This window comes from Chiloscyllium plagiosum, unplaced genomic scaffold (genome assembly GCF_037043375.1).
Source record: "Chiloscyllium plagiosum isolate Xiang-an unplaced genomic scaffold, Cpla_swu_hap1 HiC_scaffold_13, whole genome shotgun sequence".
Lineage (NCBI taxonomy): Eukaryota > Metazoa > Chordata > Chondrichthyes > Orectolobiformes > Hemiscylliidae > Chiloscyllium > Chiloscyllium plagiosum.
The window spans coordinates 58,516,091-58,534,052 of NW_028270151.1; the positions used below are offsets into that span (position 1 = coordinate 58,516,091).

At 41.0% G+C, this 17,962-nt stretch overlaps 1 protein-coding gene across 1 annotated transcript in view; it reads right to left on the bottom strand.

Moving 5' to 3' along the window:
- Window positions 1-925: 925 nt before the first annotated feature.
- Window positions 926-17,962, bottom strand: part of otol1b (otolin 1b) — a 31,308-nt gene continuing 14,271 nt past the window's right edge. Inside the window, exons 3-5 of the mRNA XM_043702926.2 lie at window positions 17,843-17,932; window positions 13,347-13,418; window positions 926-2,032 (exon numbers count right to left, since the gene is read on the bottom strand). Of these exons, the coding sequence (XP_043558861.2) occupies window positions 1,149-2,032; window positions 13,347-13,418; window positions 17,843-17,932 (1,046 nt within the window). The 3' untranslated portion in view covers window positions 926-1,148. The remainder of the gene's footprint in view (window positions 2,033-13,346; window positions 13,419-17,842; window positions 17,933-17,962) is intronic.

Sequence of the window (17,962 nt, forward strand, 5' to 3'; positions counted from 1 at the left end):
ATTTTTTCTGATGCATAGACCTCAGAGGTCCACATGTAGCAGCAACTTATGCATGCAAAAGTCAATGCATCAGCACTCTAATTGGCGTGCATGAGATCTTTGAGTCTTGGGGGATCATTAGTCACAAATACTTTCTCAAGAGGCATTTGGGGTGAAGAGCAATTGCTTGTTTTGCAAATAATGCTCACTTCCCATGACAATTTCAAAACACACCCTGTACTTTGGAGGCTTCTATTACTGTGTGACACTGCATTTATTGGTGCACATTTTCTATCAGGAATAGTTGCATTTCCTAGTTCAGGCAGTTAGCATTTGTCTGGTGCAACTCTGCATTTCAGCTTGGATGATTTGGGCAAATGGCTCCTATTGTCCCCTACCAGATGAGCTGCTGACTCACTGTTTCATAAAAATCTAAAAAGACCTTCAGAGTTTATTCAGTATAAATTTCACCTTTTCAGCATAAAACCTGTATTGTATGCTGGGTGGTTGCTCAATTTTCCTTTCCACTGACATCAATGAACAGCTTTGCTGCATATTGAAAGTTATCCCTATAGCCTCATCAGTGAGAAATACATGAAGAAAAAAAGATTTCAATAACTAAAAGGCTTTAATATGGTTAGTGGCAGATACTGGATCATACCCTTTCAATTTGAAATTGAATTTTGTTAGAAGCCAGTATAAATAAAGTGCATAGTGAAACAAAGCTTGTATCATTCTGAACATTATCTTGTCAACAGAACACTTCCCCATGAAACCTGCCTACATGGTTACAGATATCATCATTGTATTTTGTAATTTCAACATCCTTTTTCACACCACTTATGGGATAAGATCAAAACTAAAGACTTAGTTAAACCTTGTGAAATATTCTGTTACCCATTTTGAAGATGAATATGAAATTGAAATAGGAAGACAAGAAATGCCATATGTTCACAGCATTTATTGATTTAATTAACTAATATAATATAGTCAGTACAATGTCAAGTTACTTTAAACAAAAATCAACAAAATTAAGTTCATTTTTGATTATTTCAAATATACTGTTTCATTTATTGTCTGAGCAAGGACCAAATCTTAAACTAAAAGTACATTCAAAAGGGGATCCAGGTTGTTGCAAGATAACAGATTTATTTCATACAATGTGAAGCTTACTCTGGATACAAAAGAAACCCTGTAAATGTACTATCATCATCATTGCTCGCAAAAATGCCATTCCAGTCTCGGGTTATCATCAACCAAATTTGATCATTGGGTTTTAACTTTAGAATAACCAGGCCAGATGCCTGATCTATATCTTGACCAAAAATTGCATCTCTACTCTTCAAGGTACGAGTTCCATTTTTTACCAGACTAACTCGTATAGGTCTACTTCTCACAGTCAAATGGTAAGAAAACACATAAACACCTCCAATGCTGCAGTGAAATTTTCCAGTTTCTGGATTGTAGACATTTTGTTCATTATAAAACACTTTTTCAAATTTTATTGGGGTCCCAACTGGAGGGAAGGACTTACTTGGCAATAATCCCACACTAAATGCAGATGGCATGATCTTTATATCCTCACCTTTGTTTCCTGGCAAACCTCTTAGTCCTCGCATGCCCTTTCGACCACGAGCACCTTTGCGACCATCTTTTCCTTTTGGCCCTAGTGATCCTTTGGGTCCCTGTGGTCCATGATCCCCCTTATCTCCTTTTTGTCCATCATTTCCCTTTTCCCCCCTCAATCCATCACTTCCATTAATGCCATCATTCCCTGGATCACCTTTTTCTCCTTTATCACCTTTGTCACCTTCTGCCCCTGAATCTCCACGATCACCCTTTTCACCAACGTCCCCGCATTCTCCCTTTTCTCCTATCTCTCCTCTCTCACCTTTCTCACCTTTTTCTCCAGTTAACCCCATTTTGCCAACATCACCTTGCTCCCCTTTTTCTCCTTTGGTACCATTTTCACAGGGACCTCCCTTATCGCCTTTATCTCCTTTAAATCCTGGAAAACCAATGTTCCCTTTATCGCCTTTAGCTCCTTGCTCACCTGAAAACAAAACAAAACAGAAGATAAGCACATCTCTGACTTTTGAATTTTGTTCTATTTGTTAATGTATTTAACATCAAAGGCGGTCAAACATTTATAGTTGCTCCTGAATTATCCTTGAGAAGCTGGTAGTGAGCCACCCACCTAAGCTACCACAGCCTGCGTGATGTAGGAACACCCCGAGTGTTAGGAGGATCTAGCTTATCTATTTCCAGCTGCAATGGAAAATGGACACGTTTTCAAATCAGGATTCTGCATAGTTTAGAGAGAAACATATGCACCTGTTGCCCTTACCCCTCTAGATCAACTCTGGGCAAACCATAGCCCACCAGACTTTCTTATCTTACCCACAGCTGCACAAGGGAATGTACACAAGGTTTATAGCAGATACAATGATCGCCAAATGCACATAAACAACTGTCCCTGGCACCGAACTGATGGACACCAGGAGTTACAGGAAAGTTAAAATGTAGATCCTGAAGAACTTCAAGGCCGATGAAAAATACATCCTGATAAACTGACATTGGTCAATGATTAGAGTTCAGAAGTTGGATTTCCTTCGGGAGTAAATAAGCTGCCATGTAAAAGCAGCCATCACTTGAAGAGCAGTGAAACACAAATTAAGTATCCAATCAGAATTACTTATTGGATTGCTGCAGTTTTGATTTGCTTCTTGATTTTGTAAGTATATACACTGTAATTTTAAACTTCCACTTATTTTACACTTGCACTTTCATACTCATCATGAAGAGTCAGTACAACTAGAATAGCGTGATATTCCCATTTTTTAAAAAAATTCCAATTGTAAAAACTAATTATTGCTGAGGAATTGTGCCATGGGTCCCGATAATCATAGGTTTTCAACCTGTAACCTTAACGTGACAGTACTCTGGAGAGTGCTTTCAACCATCAAAACTTTTATATGTTCACAACCTAATGAGCTTATTCTTATTTTTTGTAATTTTGTGTACATCCTGTCAACTTTTTACATTATAATTCCACATTAAACTTCACTTAGGTAGAGAGAACAGAAAAACATGAGTTTCACCCCATAGAACAGAGAAAATTAAGAGTAGATATGGTAAAGTTTTAAAATTACGTAAGCTATTGATTAAATAAAATTGAAGAAATGTTCTAGTGACCGAAGGATTGGTGAGTAGTGTGCTCAGATTTAAAGTAATTTGCAAACAAGCCAGAAGATGGCAGATGTGTCGACTCAACAAAAGCACAATTGACATTTGTACTGGTGAAGAAGATTGACAGATCGAAACAAAACTCGTTATCTGCAACAAGTTTCATGGCATGTATAGTTAAGGGTCTCCTCAAGCAATTAAATTCTCAGATAATCCCAATGCTTAGTTTGTTGAAGCACTTCAGAAGATTAGAGTTGAAAAAAACCTTCTGTCCCTGCCGGAATGGCAGGTAATGGTGAACTCCTGAGAAGAGAGAAAAGTGAATAGAACTGAAAGTGAAGAGTGTGTACTTTTATGTTTGGATTCTGTGTTGTTAAAAAAAATTAAACTTAGGATGTGCTCCCTAACAACTGTGGGATAGATTCACTGTGGATGTACTCATTGGCACCTTTTTTAAACATCAGTGATGTGACCAAATCTCATCTCCAGGAATGATAAACAGAGACAGGATACTCGTCCTTGTATATACGAAAAGATGTGATGATTTTCTTTTGATGTCTTCACATTTTTTTCCTCTTTTCTTTATTAGTTTTCTCTAGTGGTCCTTGCAACACCATATTGGAGAACACAGTAATACAGCATCCATGTTGGCAAGACAAAAATAAACTACTGTGGGCATTAGAAATAAAAATAGACCTTGTTGGACTCAGATTAGGCAAAGGTGTAGTGAGGAAAGAAGTATCACCAAACTTTAATGACATTGTAAGGAACGGTTCATATTATCCAGGGTGGTGTGAAAGGGTACAATTGTTGTATATAATGCACTGTCAAGTTAGGTAACTATCATAATAAAGGTTTTATGTTTTATTTATGCCAAAATAAATAACTATTGTCAGGATTTGTTTCTTGGTCATTTATGGCCATATTTTCCATAGATATTCAAGACCTAAATGGGGCCCTCTGATCAAAATATTTGCTTACTCCCATGGTACGAGGTCATGGGGTTGAGGGGTGCTTTTGGCAAGTTGCTGTAATACACCATAGAGCTAGAAGGTTCTGTACCAGAGTACATTTGCACTAGAGGGGAAAAATGTTTAAGGAAATGGATGGAGTACTAATCGTGTAAGCTATTTTGTTCTGGATATGTTGAGATTCTTGACTAATTTCAAGCAGCAGGGAAAAAGGAGCAGGTCCATAGTGGGATAAGGAAAGTTGGATCAGGAATGGAGGAATTAGGGAGCAATTCCACAGTAGGGGGAGATGGGTCTTCATCCAGAGCGAGTGAAGCAGGGGTTAGGTCCCAGGTGCCAAGGGGTTTTGAATACTGGGAGGTAGACAGTGGGTCAAGTCAAATAGCAAGGAACACGAAGAGAGTGCCAGGTCCTGAACAAGGGAAGTGGCATATTAGGTCCAAAGCAGGAGAAAAAGGGGAGCGCAGGAGAAGGGGGGTGTTGGGTCCAAAATGGAAGCAAGGATTGGGTCCAGAGTGAGGGAAGGGTGGTATTGGGTCCAGAATAGGAGAGGAATGGGCCTAGAGTGAGGGAATGGAGATGATGGGTCCAGAGCAGGAGAAGACAGGAGTGGATCCAGAGCAAAGGAAAGGGGTTGCCGGGTCCAGAGCAGTGTGGGTTATCAGGACCCGGGGATTCTATAAGGGTCTGATGGGTTTAAGTGCTCTGGGGGAGGTGTAGTCTTGGGAGTGTAAAGTAGTACAGAGTCAGAAGTTAGACTGCATTTAATATCCAATTCTTCCCCTAAGCCACAATCAAACCTCCAAATTTGCCAAGTTAAAAGGATAATTTTGGAGATTTTCAAGTACAAAGGAATTGTCCAGTGGAATCTTCAATTTCCCAAGCAATTCCTTTGAAGTCTGCTATGAAAGAGATTCTCAGCATCCCCATTCACCCACCTCCCATCTACACTGGAATAAAAATGGTCTGATCATCAGAAGATCCGTCTTAAGCTTTTTTCTGCACCTATTACTATGAGGGCAGTGTCTTCCTTCATCTCACTTCATCTGCCAATTTCAGTAGATTGGTTTAGGTGCATCGCTTCATCTCCTGTACTAATCTGTACAAATGAGTCAAGTTAAACAATTGTAGTTATTTGTGTCAATGTAAAAGAAAATAGATCCCTCATTTATATGTCATTATTAAACATATAAATTGTGAAACACATCTTTTAATTTACACAAACCATTAATAAATATACCTACCACAAATAAAATAGTTTGAAGTTATGTAAGATTAAGGCAGTTATTGTATATGCTGTTTGCAAATCTAGAAGTGGTGTTTTCACTTCTCTTTGATAAACAAATATTTACAAAATCATTAAGTTGCTGTTAGCCAGTTGGCAATGCTGCACAAGGTAGCAACCAGAAGGATGGTGAGGAATCTATGGCAGGCTCAGGTGAGGAAGGGACTGCAATGCTTCATTCCATGCCCACACCAGCATCGCCACTGGACAATCACAACCAGGCAGCTATTGCGTTTTTAAATATCAAACCTTTGCTTCCAAGGGTACTTCCTTGTTAAGGGCTCCTCTCTGTTTGTCCATCTCGAATCAGCAGCTCCCAACTCGGACAAAATGACTGTCAATGTGCCAATATCATTCCATTAGCTCTGTAGCCTCCAGAGCGTACATGTCATTCACAAACCCTCTCTCTACCCGCTCCCCCCCACACTCTAGCCTGAACCTTAAAAGTAGTGCTGGGCTTTGAGTGGTGTCCCGAGACAAACAGTTGGGGCCATAGCCAGAAGCAGCTCCCAGGCCTCATCGCACACCCAATTTTATTTCTAGCCATTATTTGTTGCAAGGGACAGGCAGGGAATGAACTCTAAGCTCGCAACTCCGTCACTATGAGTGGCTGATTTGTTTTGTGACCATGGTTTACTGGGATGAATGACAGAGTCACATCAATCCATGGGAATCTTGATTGGAAGACCACATTGAAGGACAGAAGTAACACTCGGAGCTCATTTTACGGACTCTCAGTGCTTTATGACTGTGGGGCCAACTTCCAACTGGCCAGTTATCTGGCTACCAATATTCCTCATAGGATGGGGATTGGCCATTCAGCCCTTCCATAACTTCCCGCCCTTTGATATTACATGTTAGAATCAGTATGGTTAAAATAAAGTTTGGAGAGGTGGAAGCAAGTGGATTAGCATATAGATCCCTCTCAAACTGCAACGTAAAGTGAAGGATAGGCAATTTCAGCTGATCATGAATCCATGTTGATCATGCAGATGCTTTTGCTCTTCAAACTGATGTGAGCCACAGATTGTGAGATGCTCACATATTGGTATCTGTGCACTGCATGTGGGTGAATATTCTTGTCAAAATTATGTCTGTCTTCTGGTTCCTGACCACAAATATTCCTGGACCAGGCAATATTTACTGTGTTACAGTGATATATGGAGGACATGAAAATGCCCTGCAATCATATGTTGAAGTTTGTACTGATGGTGCTCCACCTCCTCAGGCAACTAGTCAGACCTGCATGTCTCAGTGAAGCATGTTGCTCTGTCTGCTGTTTGGACTCATTGCATGATTCACAGGAAACAATTAGCAACTAAAGAACTGAACATGGAGCGACATGTGCAATTGCAGCATTCACATTTGTGACCTATATTGCACCTTCACCACATTATGTGTGTCTGTTTGAAATCCTGTGTGACAACAAGGATTCTGATCATTTGTGTTGTTGTTTCACACTAAGGTTCCCTGGTTGTCAAAAGTAAGACAAAATCCTGATGAATCAAATTTAGAGAACTCAAAACCCCATTGGGGCGAAGTTGTCAGTCATTCACACTGGCAATATAGGAAATTCAATGGAAGGAAATCCATAACAATCTGAATTTCTGGCTTCTGGATCAGCTGAGCTTATGCATGCCTGTCATCTGACTGCACTAATAATTCAGAGCAAAGTTCAGCCACACTAAAATGAAAAGTCATGTGCAAGCCGACGATGATGGCTACAATATGGTCCCCTTCATGTCTGGAATATGTACTCACCAAGACACATTTTCAACATGGTTGAAATTAGAGTGTTTTACCTTCTTTTACTATTTTTCTCCCTAATAGTTAAACATGAAATGTGTTTTGTTCGAAGGCAAAGCAAGAAACATATTACTTTAGCCTGTGACAACATGGATATCATGGAAAGGCTGCCCCATTTTGTGTTGGGAAAGCCCAATATGCCACATTGCTTTGCAAATGTCAGCCCACAGTAGCCATCCAAGTGCAAACACTATCCATACATTCTGAAGATAATAAAATCCTTTGGATGACTTCTAGCTTTTTTGAGACATGAATCAGGAAAGTGGACAAAATGTACCAATGCAAGAAAAAGAAGGCTAGCACTCTGATGACACTGAAGTGTCCTATATGAATGCCCAATCCCTCACCATTGTTCAAGCCAAAGCTGCAAAGCCAACAGAGATGTCTGGGATTTTGCAGTGCAGCAAAAAAGCATCTGTTTAATTTACATTGATGACATGAAGATAGCACATCAAGCAGAAAAAAGTATACTGAGTTTGTCCACAGTTAACTGCCAATGTTTTTGCTGCCATTGTCTTTTAAGATCTGGTTATTGTAAGGTCTGAACAAATTGAAAACTAAAGACAATTTTAATTTATTCACTAGATCACTGTGTTTTCGATTTGTTTGACTGAAAATGTGTTCATAGGAAAATTTGGTTACGTTAGTGCTTCCTTGACTACCTTGAAGCTCCGCTTAATACAATTTTGTAGGCAGGCCTCTTGCAATTCAAATTACCATGATTTTACTGTAGGCAAAGACAGAACATAAACATTCTTCAATTGGATGATCCAGTCACAGCATTTGTGAAGCGCATTACATTTTTTTTATGCTGAAGTTGAACTATAATTCATTTCCCCAACTTTCCATGTTTCTGGCTTGAAATGGAAACAGTGTCCCACTCATATTATGACTAATCATCTCAGCTACTTGCAAATGTATTTTGAATCTTTTTTCTCCAATTTGGATGTGACAAATTTCAACTAGTTTCAAAACACTTTTGAATGTCACTCTGAAGATTTGGATTTGCCCAGAGCAGAAACGCTTTTTGAAATTCTGCAATTAAACTTTAGAAATGTTTCTGGACTTTCTCCAAGAGTCCGGAGTCGCCATGAAGACCAATCGTCCTGAGATCACACTAAATAGATGAAAAGTGATAGTTTCTTTCACCAGCAAGTATTTGCATGGAGCTGGATTTGGACACTTACCTGCAATGAGTCTCAATATTGATCAAACTGATGTCACATCAGAGATTAGATGTGTAGTAATTAGCCATGCTGCTAGATTTTAAGAGACTGCTGCAGCATGACTACCTACATACCCTCTCATTAGGCACAATAACATAACAGTTTTACAAAATAATTTTGCAAGAGATGTTCATATGTATACAAAACACTGCTTGCTAATCTTTAATGTGTGCATGTTACTAACAAAATACGAACTTTAACGTCCTACTATTTTGCTTTCATTGGTATCTAGGGTCACAGCAATTTTGTAGTGTTATAATTCAGTCACAACTTTAGGAAGCATTTTCTGGGTAGACTTATTACCTAAATTCAATTGCTCCAAATGGCATGTCACCTCTACCACAGTTCTCCAACTGAAATGGGAGTTCTGCAATGGAAGTGGTAATTTATCTAGATTACACTGTATTCAAGATAGTTCTTAGTATAATATAATGCCAATGCATAATCTGTAAAGAATAAAACTTCTACATGTACAGTCAAGCAATTATGGTTATTATATGAGGAGAGGCACAGTATAAAGCTAAAAGAAGCAGCTTGCACAAATGTCAAGCAAAGTAATAATTCAAAACACTGAGAAATATGGAAATCAGTAAAGGCATATAAGGAAATAGAGACTTGATATGTTAAGTGCTACAGATTAATCAATTTTTCATAGCAATTATAGAGTCAGAGAGTCCTACAGCACAGAGACAGGCCCTTTGGCCAAAACTGGCTCATGCCGACAAAAATGTCCATCCATGCTAACCCCGTTTCCCTGCACTTGGACCATATCCTTCTAAACCTTTCCTATCCATGTGTTTGTCCAAATGCCTTAAATAAAAGTAATGTACCCATCTCAACCACTTCTACTATTGGTTCATTCAATATGCACATAACCCTCTGTGTAAAAAAGTTGCCCCTCAGTGGGAACCATTTATTCTTTCCCCACTTACCTTGAATTGATACCCTCTACTCCTTGATTCCCTAACCCTGGGAAAAAGACTGAGTGCATTCACCCTATCCATGCATCTCATGATCTTATACACTACTATTAGATCCTCCTCAGTCTCCTATGCTCTAAAGAAAAAAAATCCCAGTTTGTCCAACCCCTTCCTATCACTCAGACCATTGAGTCTAGGCAACATCCTTGTAAATTCCTTCTGCACTCTTTCCAGTTTAATAACATCCTTCCCATAGCAAAATGATCAAAACTGAACACAATACTCCAAATGCGGCCTCACCAACGTCCTGTACAACTGCAACGTAACTTCTCAACATCTATTCTCAATGGAGGTGCTGGAAAAGCACAGCAGGTCAGGCAGCATCTGAGAAGCAGGAAAATTGATGTTTCGGGCAAAACCCCTTTATCATGCCAGAAACGTCAATTTTCCTGCTCCTCAGATGCTGCCTGAACAGTTGGACTTTTCCAGCACCACTCTGATCTAAACTCTGATTTCCAGCATCTGCAGTCCTCACTTTTGCTTTTCTATACTCAATGACCTGACCAGTGAAGGTCAGTATGCCAAAAGCTTTCTTCATGGCCCTGTCTACCTGTGACTCCACTTTCAGAGAACTCTGCATCTGAACTCCAAGCTCCGTCTATTTCACTATACTCCTTAAAGCCCTACTATTCACCATGAAACTCCTACCTTGATTTGACTTTCCAAAATGCAATATTTCACACTTATCCATATTAAACTCTATTTGCCATTTCTCGGCCCACTTCCCCAGCTGATCAAGGCCCTGCTGCAATTTCTGAGAACATTCCTCACTGTCCACGATACCGCCTATTTTAGTGTCATTTGCAAACTTACTTAACATGCCTTGTACATTCTCATCCAAATTATTGAGATATGTAACAAACAGCAATAGACCCAGCACTGACCCTTGAGGCACACCACTAGTCACAGGCCTCCAGTCCAACAAGCATCCTTCCGCTATTACCCTCTGCTTCCTACCCTCAAGCCAATTGTATTTCCAGTTTGCCAACTTTCCCTGGATTCCATGCGATCTAACTTTCCACAGCAATCTACCATGTGGACGCTTAACAAAGGCCTTACTGAAATCCATGTAGACTATGTCTACCACCCTGCCCTCATCAACCTTCCCGGTCACTTCATCAAAGAACTCTAGCAAATTTGTGAGGCATGACTTCCCACTCACAAAGCCATGCTAACTGCTCCTAATCAAAACCTATCTTTCCAAATGCACGTATATCTTATCCCTCTGAATCTTCTCAAGTAACTTACCTCCCACAGATGTTAAGCTTACTGGTCTATAGTTCCCAGGCTTTTCTTTTCAGCCCTTCTTAAATAAGGGCACAACATTCCTTACCCTCCAGTCTTCAAGGACCTCACCTGTGGCTAATGATGATCCAAATATATCAGCCAGGGCCCCTGCAATTTTTTCTTGAGCTCTTGCAGAGTTCTTGGATATATCTGGTTAGGAACAGGAGATTTACATATCTTCATACATTCTAATTTGTCCAACACCCCCTCTACTGTGATATGGACTGTCTCCAAGATATCAGCACTAACTTCCAAAGTTCCCATGTCTTTCGCCATGGTAAAGATAGAGGAAAAATATTCATTGAAGAGCTCATCCACGTCCTGCAATTGTACACATACATGTCCACTTTGGTCCTTGAGGGGCCCTATTCTCTCTCTAGTTATTCTTTTACCTTTAATATACCTAAAGAATCTCTTTGGATTCACCTTAATCTTCTCAGCCAATGCTATCTCATGTCCCCATGCCCCTCCTGATTTCCTTCTTCAATAAACTCCTGTATCCCTCCAACATTCCCTTGATCCTAGTTGCCTGTACCTGAGCCATGCCCCCTTCTTCTTTCTGGTCAAAGCCTCAATATCTCTTGTCATCCAGGATTTCCTACTCCTGTCAACCTTGCCCTTCACCCTCTCAAGCACATATAGACCTTGAACTCTAGCTATCACATTGTTAAAGGTTTCCCACTTGCCAGAGGTCCCTTTGACTGCAAACAAACTACTCCAATCAACCCCTACAAGCTCCTGTCTAATTCCATCAAAGATTGCCTTGCCCCAATTTAGAATGTGAACCAGTTTTGTTTTCCTCCATAACTATTTTCAAATTAATTGAACTATGGTCACTGGTCCCAAAGTGCTCCCCCAATGTCACCTCCACCACCTGTCCCTATTTCCCAGTTCGGAGCAGAAGTATGAAGTTGAACGCACGAAGCTACAGACACAGCTGGGGTGTGTCTATTTCAATATGAGAATAATTTTACAAAAGAAGCAGCTAAGCAGAATCTGCATGGATCACTGGAAAATATTCAAAGAAAAGGAACAGACATAGAAATCCAATGGAGTGAGTACAGAAGCTATAATGGGAACACCAGAAGTGAGTTTAGATAAAGTACGCAAGTATGCATCAGAGACATATTCTGGAAGTAGAATCAACCAAGGAATGTAGACAAAGGAAGTGCAAGACTAAGGGAGACATTGGCTGTAAAAATGGCTGTTTCATCAGCAGAGAGGTTATCAAGAAAGCTGATGATACAAAAGTAGATGGGAACACAAGTGGTGAGGAGAACAGAAAGAGTCACCACAGAGATATATGGATGTGCTAAGTGAGTGATCAAAAACTTAGCAGATGAAGTGAAAGATAGGATAATGTGAGATTATATACTTTGGCAGCAAGAATAGAGGGGCTAATTTGGTAGTTTCGGCACAAAAATCACCAAAACCTAGCATACAAGTTCAACAGGTAATCAGGAAGTTATATGGAATGTGGACTTTTTTTCAAAGTGAATAAAACCATACAAGGCATTAATTAGACCTCTCCTAGAATCATGAACAATTTTTTACCCTTTTCTAAAGAAAGATATAGTGACATTGAAGGCTGTCCAGAGAAGGTGACCTCTGATGCTTAGGGGTCTTGACAGAGTAGATGCTGAGGGGTTATTTCTCCTTGTGGGAGTCTAGAACCAGAGGGCATAAACTCAGAGTAAGGGGTCATCCATTTAAGACTGAGATAAGTCAGAGTTTCATCTCTCAGAGGGAGGTGCATCTGTTGAATTCATTCTCACAGAGGCTGTAGTCATTAAGTATATTCGCAGCTGAGGTAGACAGATTTTTAATAAGTATGGAAATCAAAGGATATAGGGGAAAAGGCAGGAAAGTGCAGTTGAGGATTATCAGATTAGCTATCTCATTGACTGTTGGAGCAGATTTGATGATCTGAATACTGCTCCTACATTCTACCGTCTTTTGGTCTGAGTGCAGAAAAATGAGGTACAGACCATTGTGAGGAATGCACTGCATATTTGAGGATGCAGGCCTGAGAAAGTGACTAAGCTGCTGTTTAGGCCTGAATGGATATCAGGTGAGCTTGGAAATCTAGCAGACAACAATAAGTGCACAAGGACAAAGTTTCACTGAAAATGACAAAAGTAGGTTTTTTTTAAAAAATTACATCAACATCAAGGAGATTAGATACATGTAAAATAAGCTAGATTGCAAAGGTTACAGTTTCAGGGAATTTACAAAAATGAAGCCACATAAAAATAAAGATGTCCAATGAACAATTAAATGTATAAACTTGTTAATTTTGCTTTTATACTATTGATTTATTTAATTTCTAATTATTTTATTGTGACTCGAACACTTAATTATTCCTGTGATTAGGAGTTAATGACAGTATATTATCGTAATGATGTCATTTTATTTATAGCAAAATGTAAATAAAGGAATAGGTTTTATTAACAGACCGACTACGCTATCATCTATTGCAAACAAAATGTCTTAAATTAAAATGCTACATTACAATTAATCAAATAATTGGCTCTCTCATGCTGCATATTACTAAGTATATATACCCACCTAGTTGGTAGATCAATAAAAACTTTATTATATGTAAGAAACATGTTTTTTTCCATACCTTTTTCCCCTGGTTTTCCGATAAATCCTGGAAGTCCATCAAATCCATCGAGACCACGGTCCCCTTTTGACCCTGAACAGCAACAAGTACTTCTTTTAAACCATAGTTAAGTGTTACATTTTTGACAAGTTGAGTTTATATTTATAAATAAGTTAATATAATTAAAGTTCAGCAATACTGATGAGACAATAACAAAATAATTTCTGAGGAAGATTGACAGTGTAGCTGCTGAGACGTTTAATGCCTTGGCTAATAAGTCCAGCATTAGAATACATATTTTCAAGCTAGGAGAACTACTTTTTCCCCCTCAATTTATTCTGAATCTTTGCAATTCTCTAGCCCAGAGGGCTCTGGTTGCTCAGTCATTGAATACATTCAAGATTGAAACAAAGGGAAATGAGACTGGGCAAGGACAGTTCATGGTAAGGCTCAACCATAATTGTATTAAATGGAGCAACAAGCTCAAGGGGTTTGTATGGTCTTTCATGCTCCTATTTGTTATGCTCATATATTTCTACTATTTATTAATATGATGCATTAATCAAAATGGAATTCTTCCTTAAACTATAGTATATTTAAGTTGGGCAAATATGTACCTAGGATACAGTAGGCTGAATCTTATAGGGGACTGAGCACATGGGACTATGGTGAGATGACCAGTGAAGCTTGTCTCAACATCAGGAGCACCTCGCTGCATCTTTTATGTATTTGTTTGGCAGTGGTGAGTTGAGAACTAAGCAGGATTATAGCTTGTTAAAACATATTATTGGCACCACAAAGCACCTCATTAGCATTCCACTTCGTATTTTACCAAATTCATCAAACAAGCAAGACATCTGCAATTCTCAACATTGAATTCAGAGTGGGTACCTCGCTACTTCAGCTCCCCACTGGCTCTAAAAAGATCTCTGTGTTGCTCAACACCAATGAGAATCTGTGGGCATGATCCACAGGTACCAGCCACGTGCACCTTTCATCTACGGATTTTGACATCTGACATCCGTCAACCCTTCACCATGATACCTCTCTGATCCACCAGCTGCTTAGGAATCACATTTATAGAGGGTCGTAAAATCATGAGGGGCATGCATAGGGTGAATTAACCAAGGTCTTTTTCTTCAGGTAGGAGAGTCCAAAACCAGAAGGCATAGGTTTAATGTGAGAGGGGAAAGATTTAATAGGGACCTGAGGGACAACCTTTTTCACTCAGAGTGGTGCGTGTATGGAATGAGCTGTTAAAGGAAGTGGTGGAGGCGGGTATAATTACAACATTTAAAAGGCATTGGGATGGGTACATAAATAGGAAGGTTTAGAAAGATATGGGCCACAAAGTGACAAACAGGACTAGATCAGTTTAGGATATCTAGTCAACACAGAGGTGTTGGACTGAGGGATCTGTTTCCACGATTATAATTCTATGACACTATGGCTCTATGACTTGCATTGCAGAGTGCTCCAGCAATTAAAACTGAAAAGCTGCATCAGAGACACATTGTTTGTAGGAACAGTTACCTAGCCCTCTACCATGCTTGAATTCAAAAGCATGCAAGAAAAGGAAGGAAAATGGCATTGATCACATCCCAAGTGGGTGGGGTAACAGTCTTGATCTGTGATGCAGGGGTTACAGGATTAAATAATGAGAGGGTTTTGTTTAAAAAGGAAATAACATCACACACAGACCCCTATTCTGTACAGAACACAGGTCTGCTGGGTCCCTAATCCCTGGCCATCCTCACACATGTGCAGCAAGCAGGAAGCCAACCTCCTAAACCAGGTATCACTAACCACCTCATTCACACCAGTACATTTGGGCACAGAGTTCAGGAAAAAAAAACATGCAGGTGCCGGTGTTGGACTGAGATGGACAAGGTCAGAAGTCACATGACACCAAGCTATTGTCCAACAATTTTACAGAGGAACCTTGATTATCCAGTATTCAGTTATCCGAATATCAGATTATCCGACAAGATCACGAGATCCCGATGCCTGGATAAACTATGCTATCCGGCATTCAATTATCCGGAATTTGATTAACTGAATGAAATACTCCCCGCACGTGTCCTTTAGATAATTGAGGTTCCTCTGTAATTGAAATCGCAAGCTTCCAGAGCGCTGCTCCTTAGTCAGGTGGAGGAAAACAATAGAGTTGTTTTAGCAGGAGGGTAAATGGTATTAGAATTGTCCTGTACACACCTTGTTCATTTTGCTTCAAGATGCAGCAGCAAGTTCTTAACACAGACAGACATCACTCTGGTACATCCCGTAGAGACATGGTGTTAAGCATCGTGCTGGCATAGTTGCACTCGGGGCTAAACAGAGACTCGAATAAACAGATGCTGCACCAAAACAAATCGAATTTTAGGCAAACATGAGACTTCATGTTTACTGGTAAGTTACTCATGCCACCAAAGTGCCCTTATCAGGTTTTCCTTCTTTCTCTCCCTCCCACACCGTGTCATCCTTGGTTCCCCAGTCGGAATGATGGAAGCTGCTCAGCAGGAGGGACGTTGGCCCTGGAGGTTTGTTCAGGCAACTCCAGGAGAATTCTCCAGTTCTGAAGAAGGGTCACTCGACCCGAAACATTAACTCTAATTTCTCTCCACACATGCTGCCAGACCTGCTGAGTTTTTCCAGCAATTTCTGTTTTTGTTTCTGATTTCCACCATCCGCAGTTCTTTCTGTTTTTATCCAGGGAAATTTCTGCCTGGACAGCTTGACAGGCTGAGGGGCTACTTGCGTGTGGTTCCACCTAAAGTTGGGTGCCTCCTGCAATTGGTCTGTCTCCTTGTGAGGAAGGGGCACATGGAGTTCACACTGGGTTCCCCGTCCATAATGCCCTCAGGCCTGAGCAACAGTAGCTGTGCCAATGGAGCGCAGGCATGTGCTTGACCTGGCTCTCCATGGCAGCTGCCAACCTGCCCATCGGGGCTCCTAGACTGACTCATGCTTGACTATTCTCCAGCAGCCACTGAGCAATGAGGGCCATTGCATCCTACATACCTGTTTCCTGATCCTGTTCCTCCCTGTGCATGTGGACAAAGTTCCTGACTGCCAACACCACAGTGTCCTCTCCTGCCTGGGGCTGAGCAGGAGCCTGGTCTCTGGCAGTCCTTCAAGGGCCAGTGGCCTGGAACCTTTCTTCCTCAGCCAGCTGCGAACCTGTCACAGCTGGGTGCTCACCAGATTGCTGCCACACTTTCTAAGCCTAACATTCCCACCGAGGTGTCAGTTTGTGGGCTGGTGGAAAGTGAAGGAGGCAGCCTTGCTGATGTTTCCTCCAAGGGATCAAGACTTTCATCCTCAGAGGTTGAGGAGATGGCTTCTGGGGCAGTCAGCCATTTTTGCATGGATGTGGGTGACATCACACTGGTACTCTGCAAGACATAAGGTGAAAAGGCATCATGACCAGGGGTTAGGAGTGGTATGCAATGAATCACACTGACAACTTAGCTATGTTACTGTGAGTGTTGTAGTGGAATGAAGAGTGCTATATCCTGAGTTGGCAAGACATGGACATTTCAGCATTTTTGCAGCTGCATTCTTGACCTTCTGCTGGAGGGGCTGGGGTTTCTCCTAGTGACTGTTGAGGAGATTAACATTGGGCACCCCTCTACCTGTCTGGGCTCTTTCTGCCCTGCTATGGGCTGTTTTCTCCCACAACAAGAGAAAGGGAGAGTTTGAGTGAGCTGCAAGTGGGTGCACAACTGCCTGCACAGGTGTTGGAAAAGTGGTGAGGTGTTCAGAAGGAGTGAGTAGACAGCACAGAGGGCAGGCAGAGATCATGGTGGTCATTTGAGGAGAGGGGTGTGAAAGCAGGTGAGGGATGATGTTTCGGACAAGTGAGAATGGTAGAGATGAGCCTTGGTGGGAGTTGAGTGAAGTAGCAGAGAGAGAGAGAGTGCGTGAGTGAGTGAGTGCAAAATAACAGAGAGAAGAATGTTCCACTTACCCTGACAAAGTCAAGCAGGTCACTGATCTTGCAATGATACTGCTGGCCATTCCTTCACATTGTTAACACTGCAATGGGTGACCTCAGATCAGGCTGCCGGGATCCAATGGCATAGCATCCTCTGCTGGTGCTCCGGGAAAAGGACACCCTTTCTTTGCACCACCCCATCCACCAGAACCTCCAGGTCTCTGTTGGAGATACACGGTGACATTACCCCGCGCTCTCCTCCTCCAACATGTTCGGAATCTGTCTGTGACCAAACAGGGCAGATTCTGAAAGTCAGTGTTTATCCAGGTGCTTAGTGATCTTTTAAAGATAACACAGCCAACAGCACTGCTGGTCTTTTGTCAGATATCCGATGAGTAGTAAGTTGTTCCAGGAATAAGGTGGAGCTAGAATCAGATGTGAGAGATGCTACAGTGACAGGGTTAATGGTCAATGAGGCAAGTTTGCTAGGTTTTGCCAAGTTATGGGAAAAAACCCTCCAAAATGCTGGACACACCTCACACTTAGTCAAAAAAAACCATCAACCAAATATCCAGCTTACCTTTTTCTCCAACAGCACCCTTGATACCAGTTTGACCTGGGGATCCAGGGAGACCTGCTATCCCCTGGTCTCCTTTTTCACCTGGAGGCCCTATAACAGAGGAAAGGTAATAAATGCTGA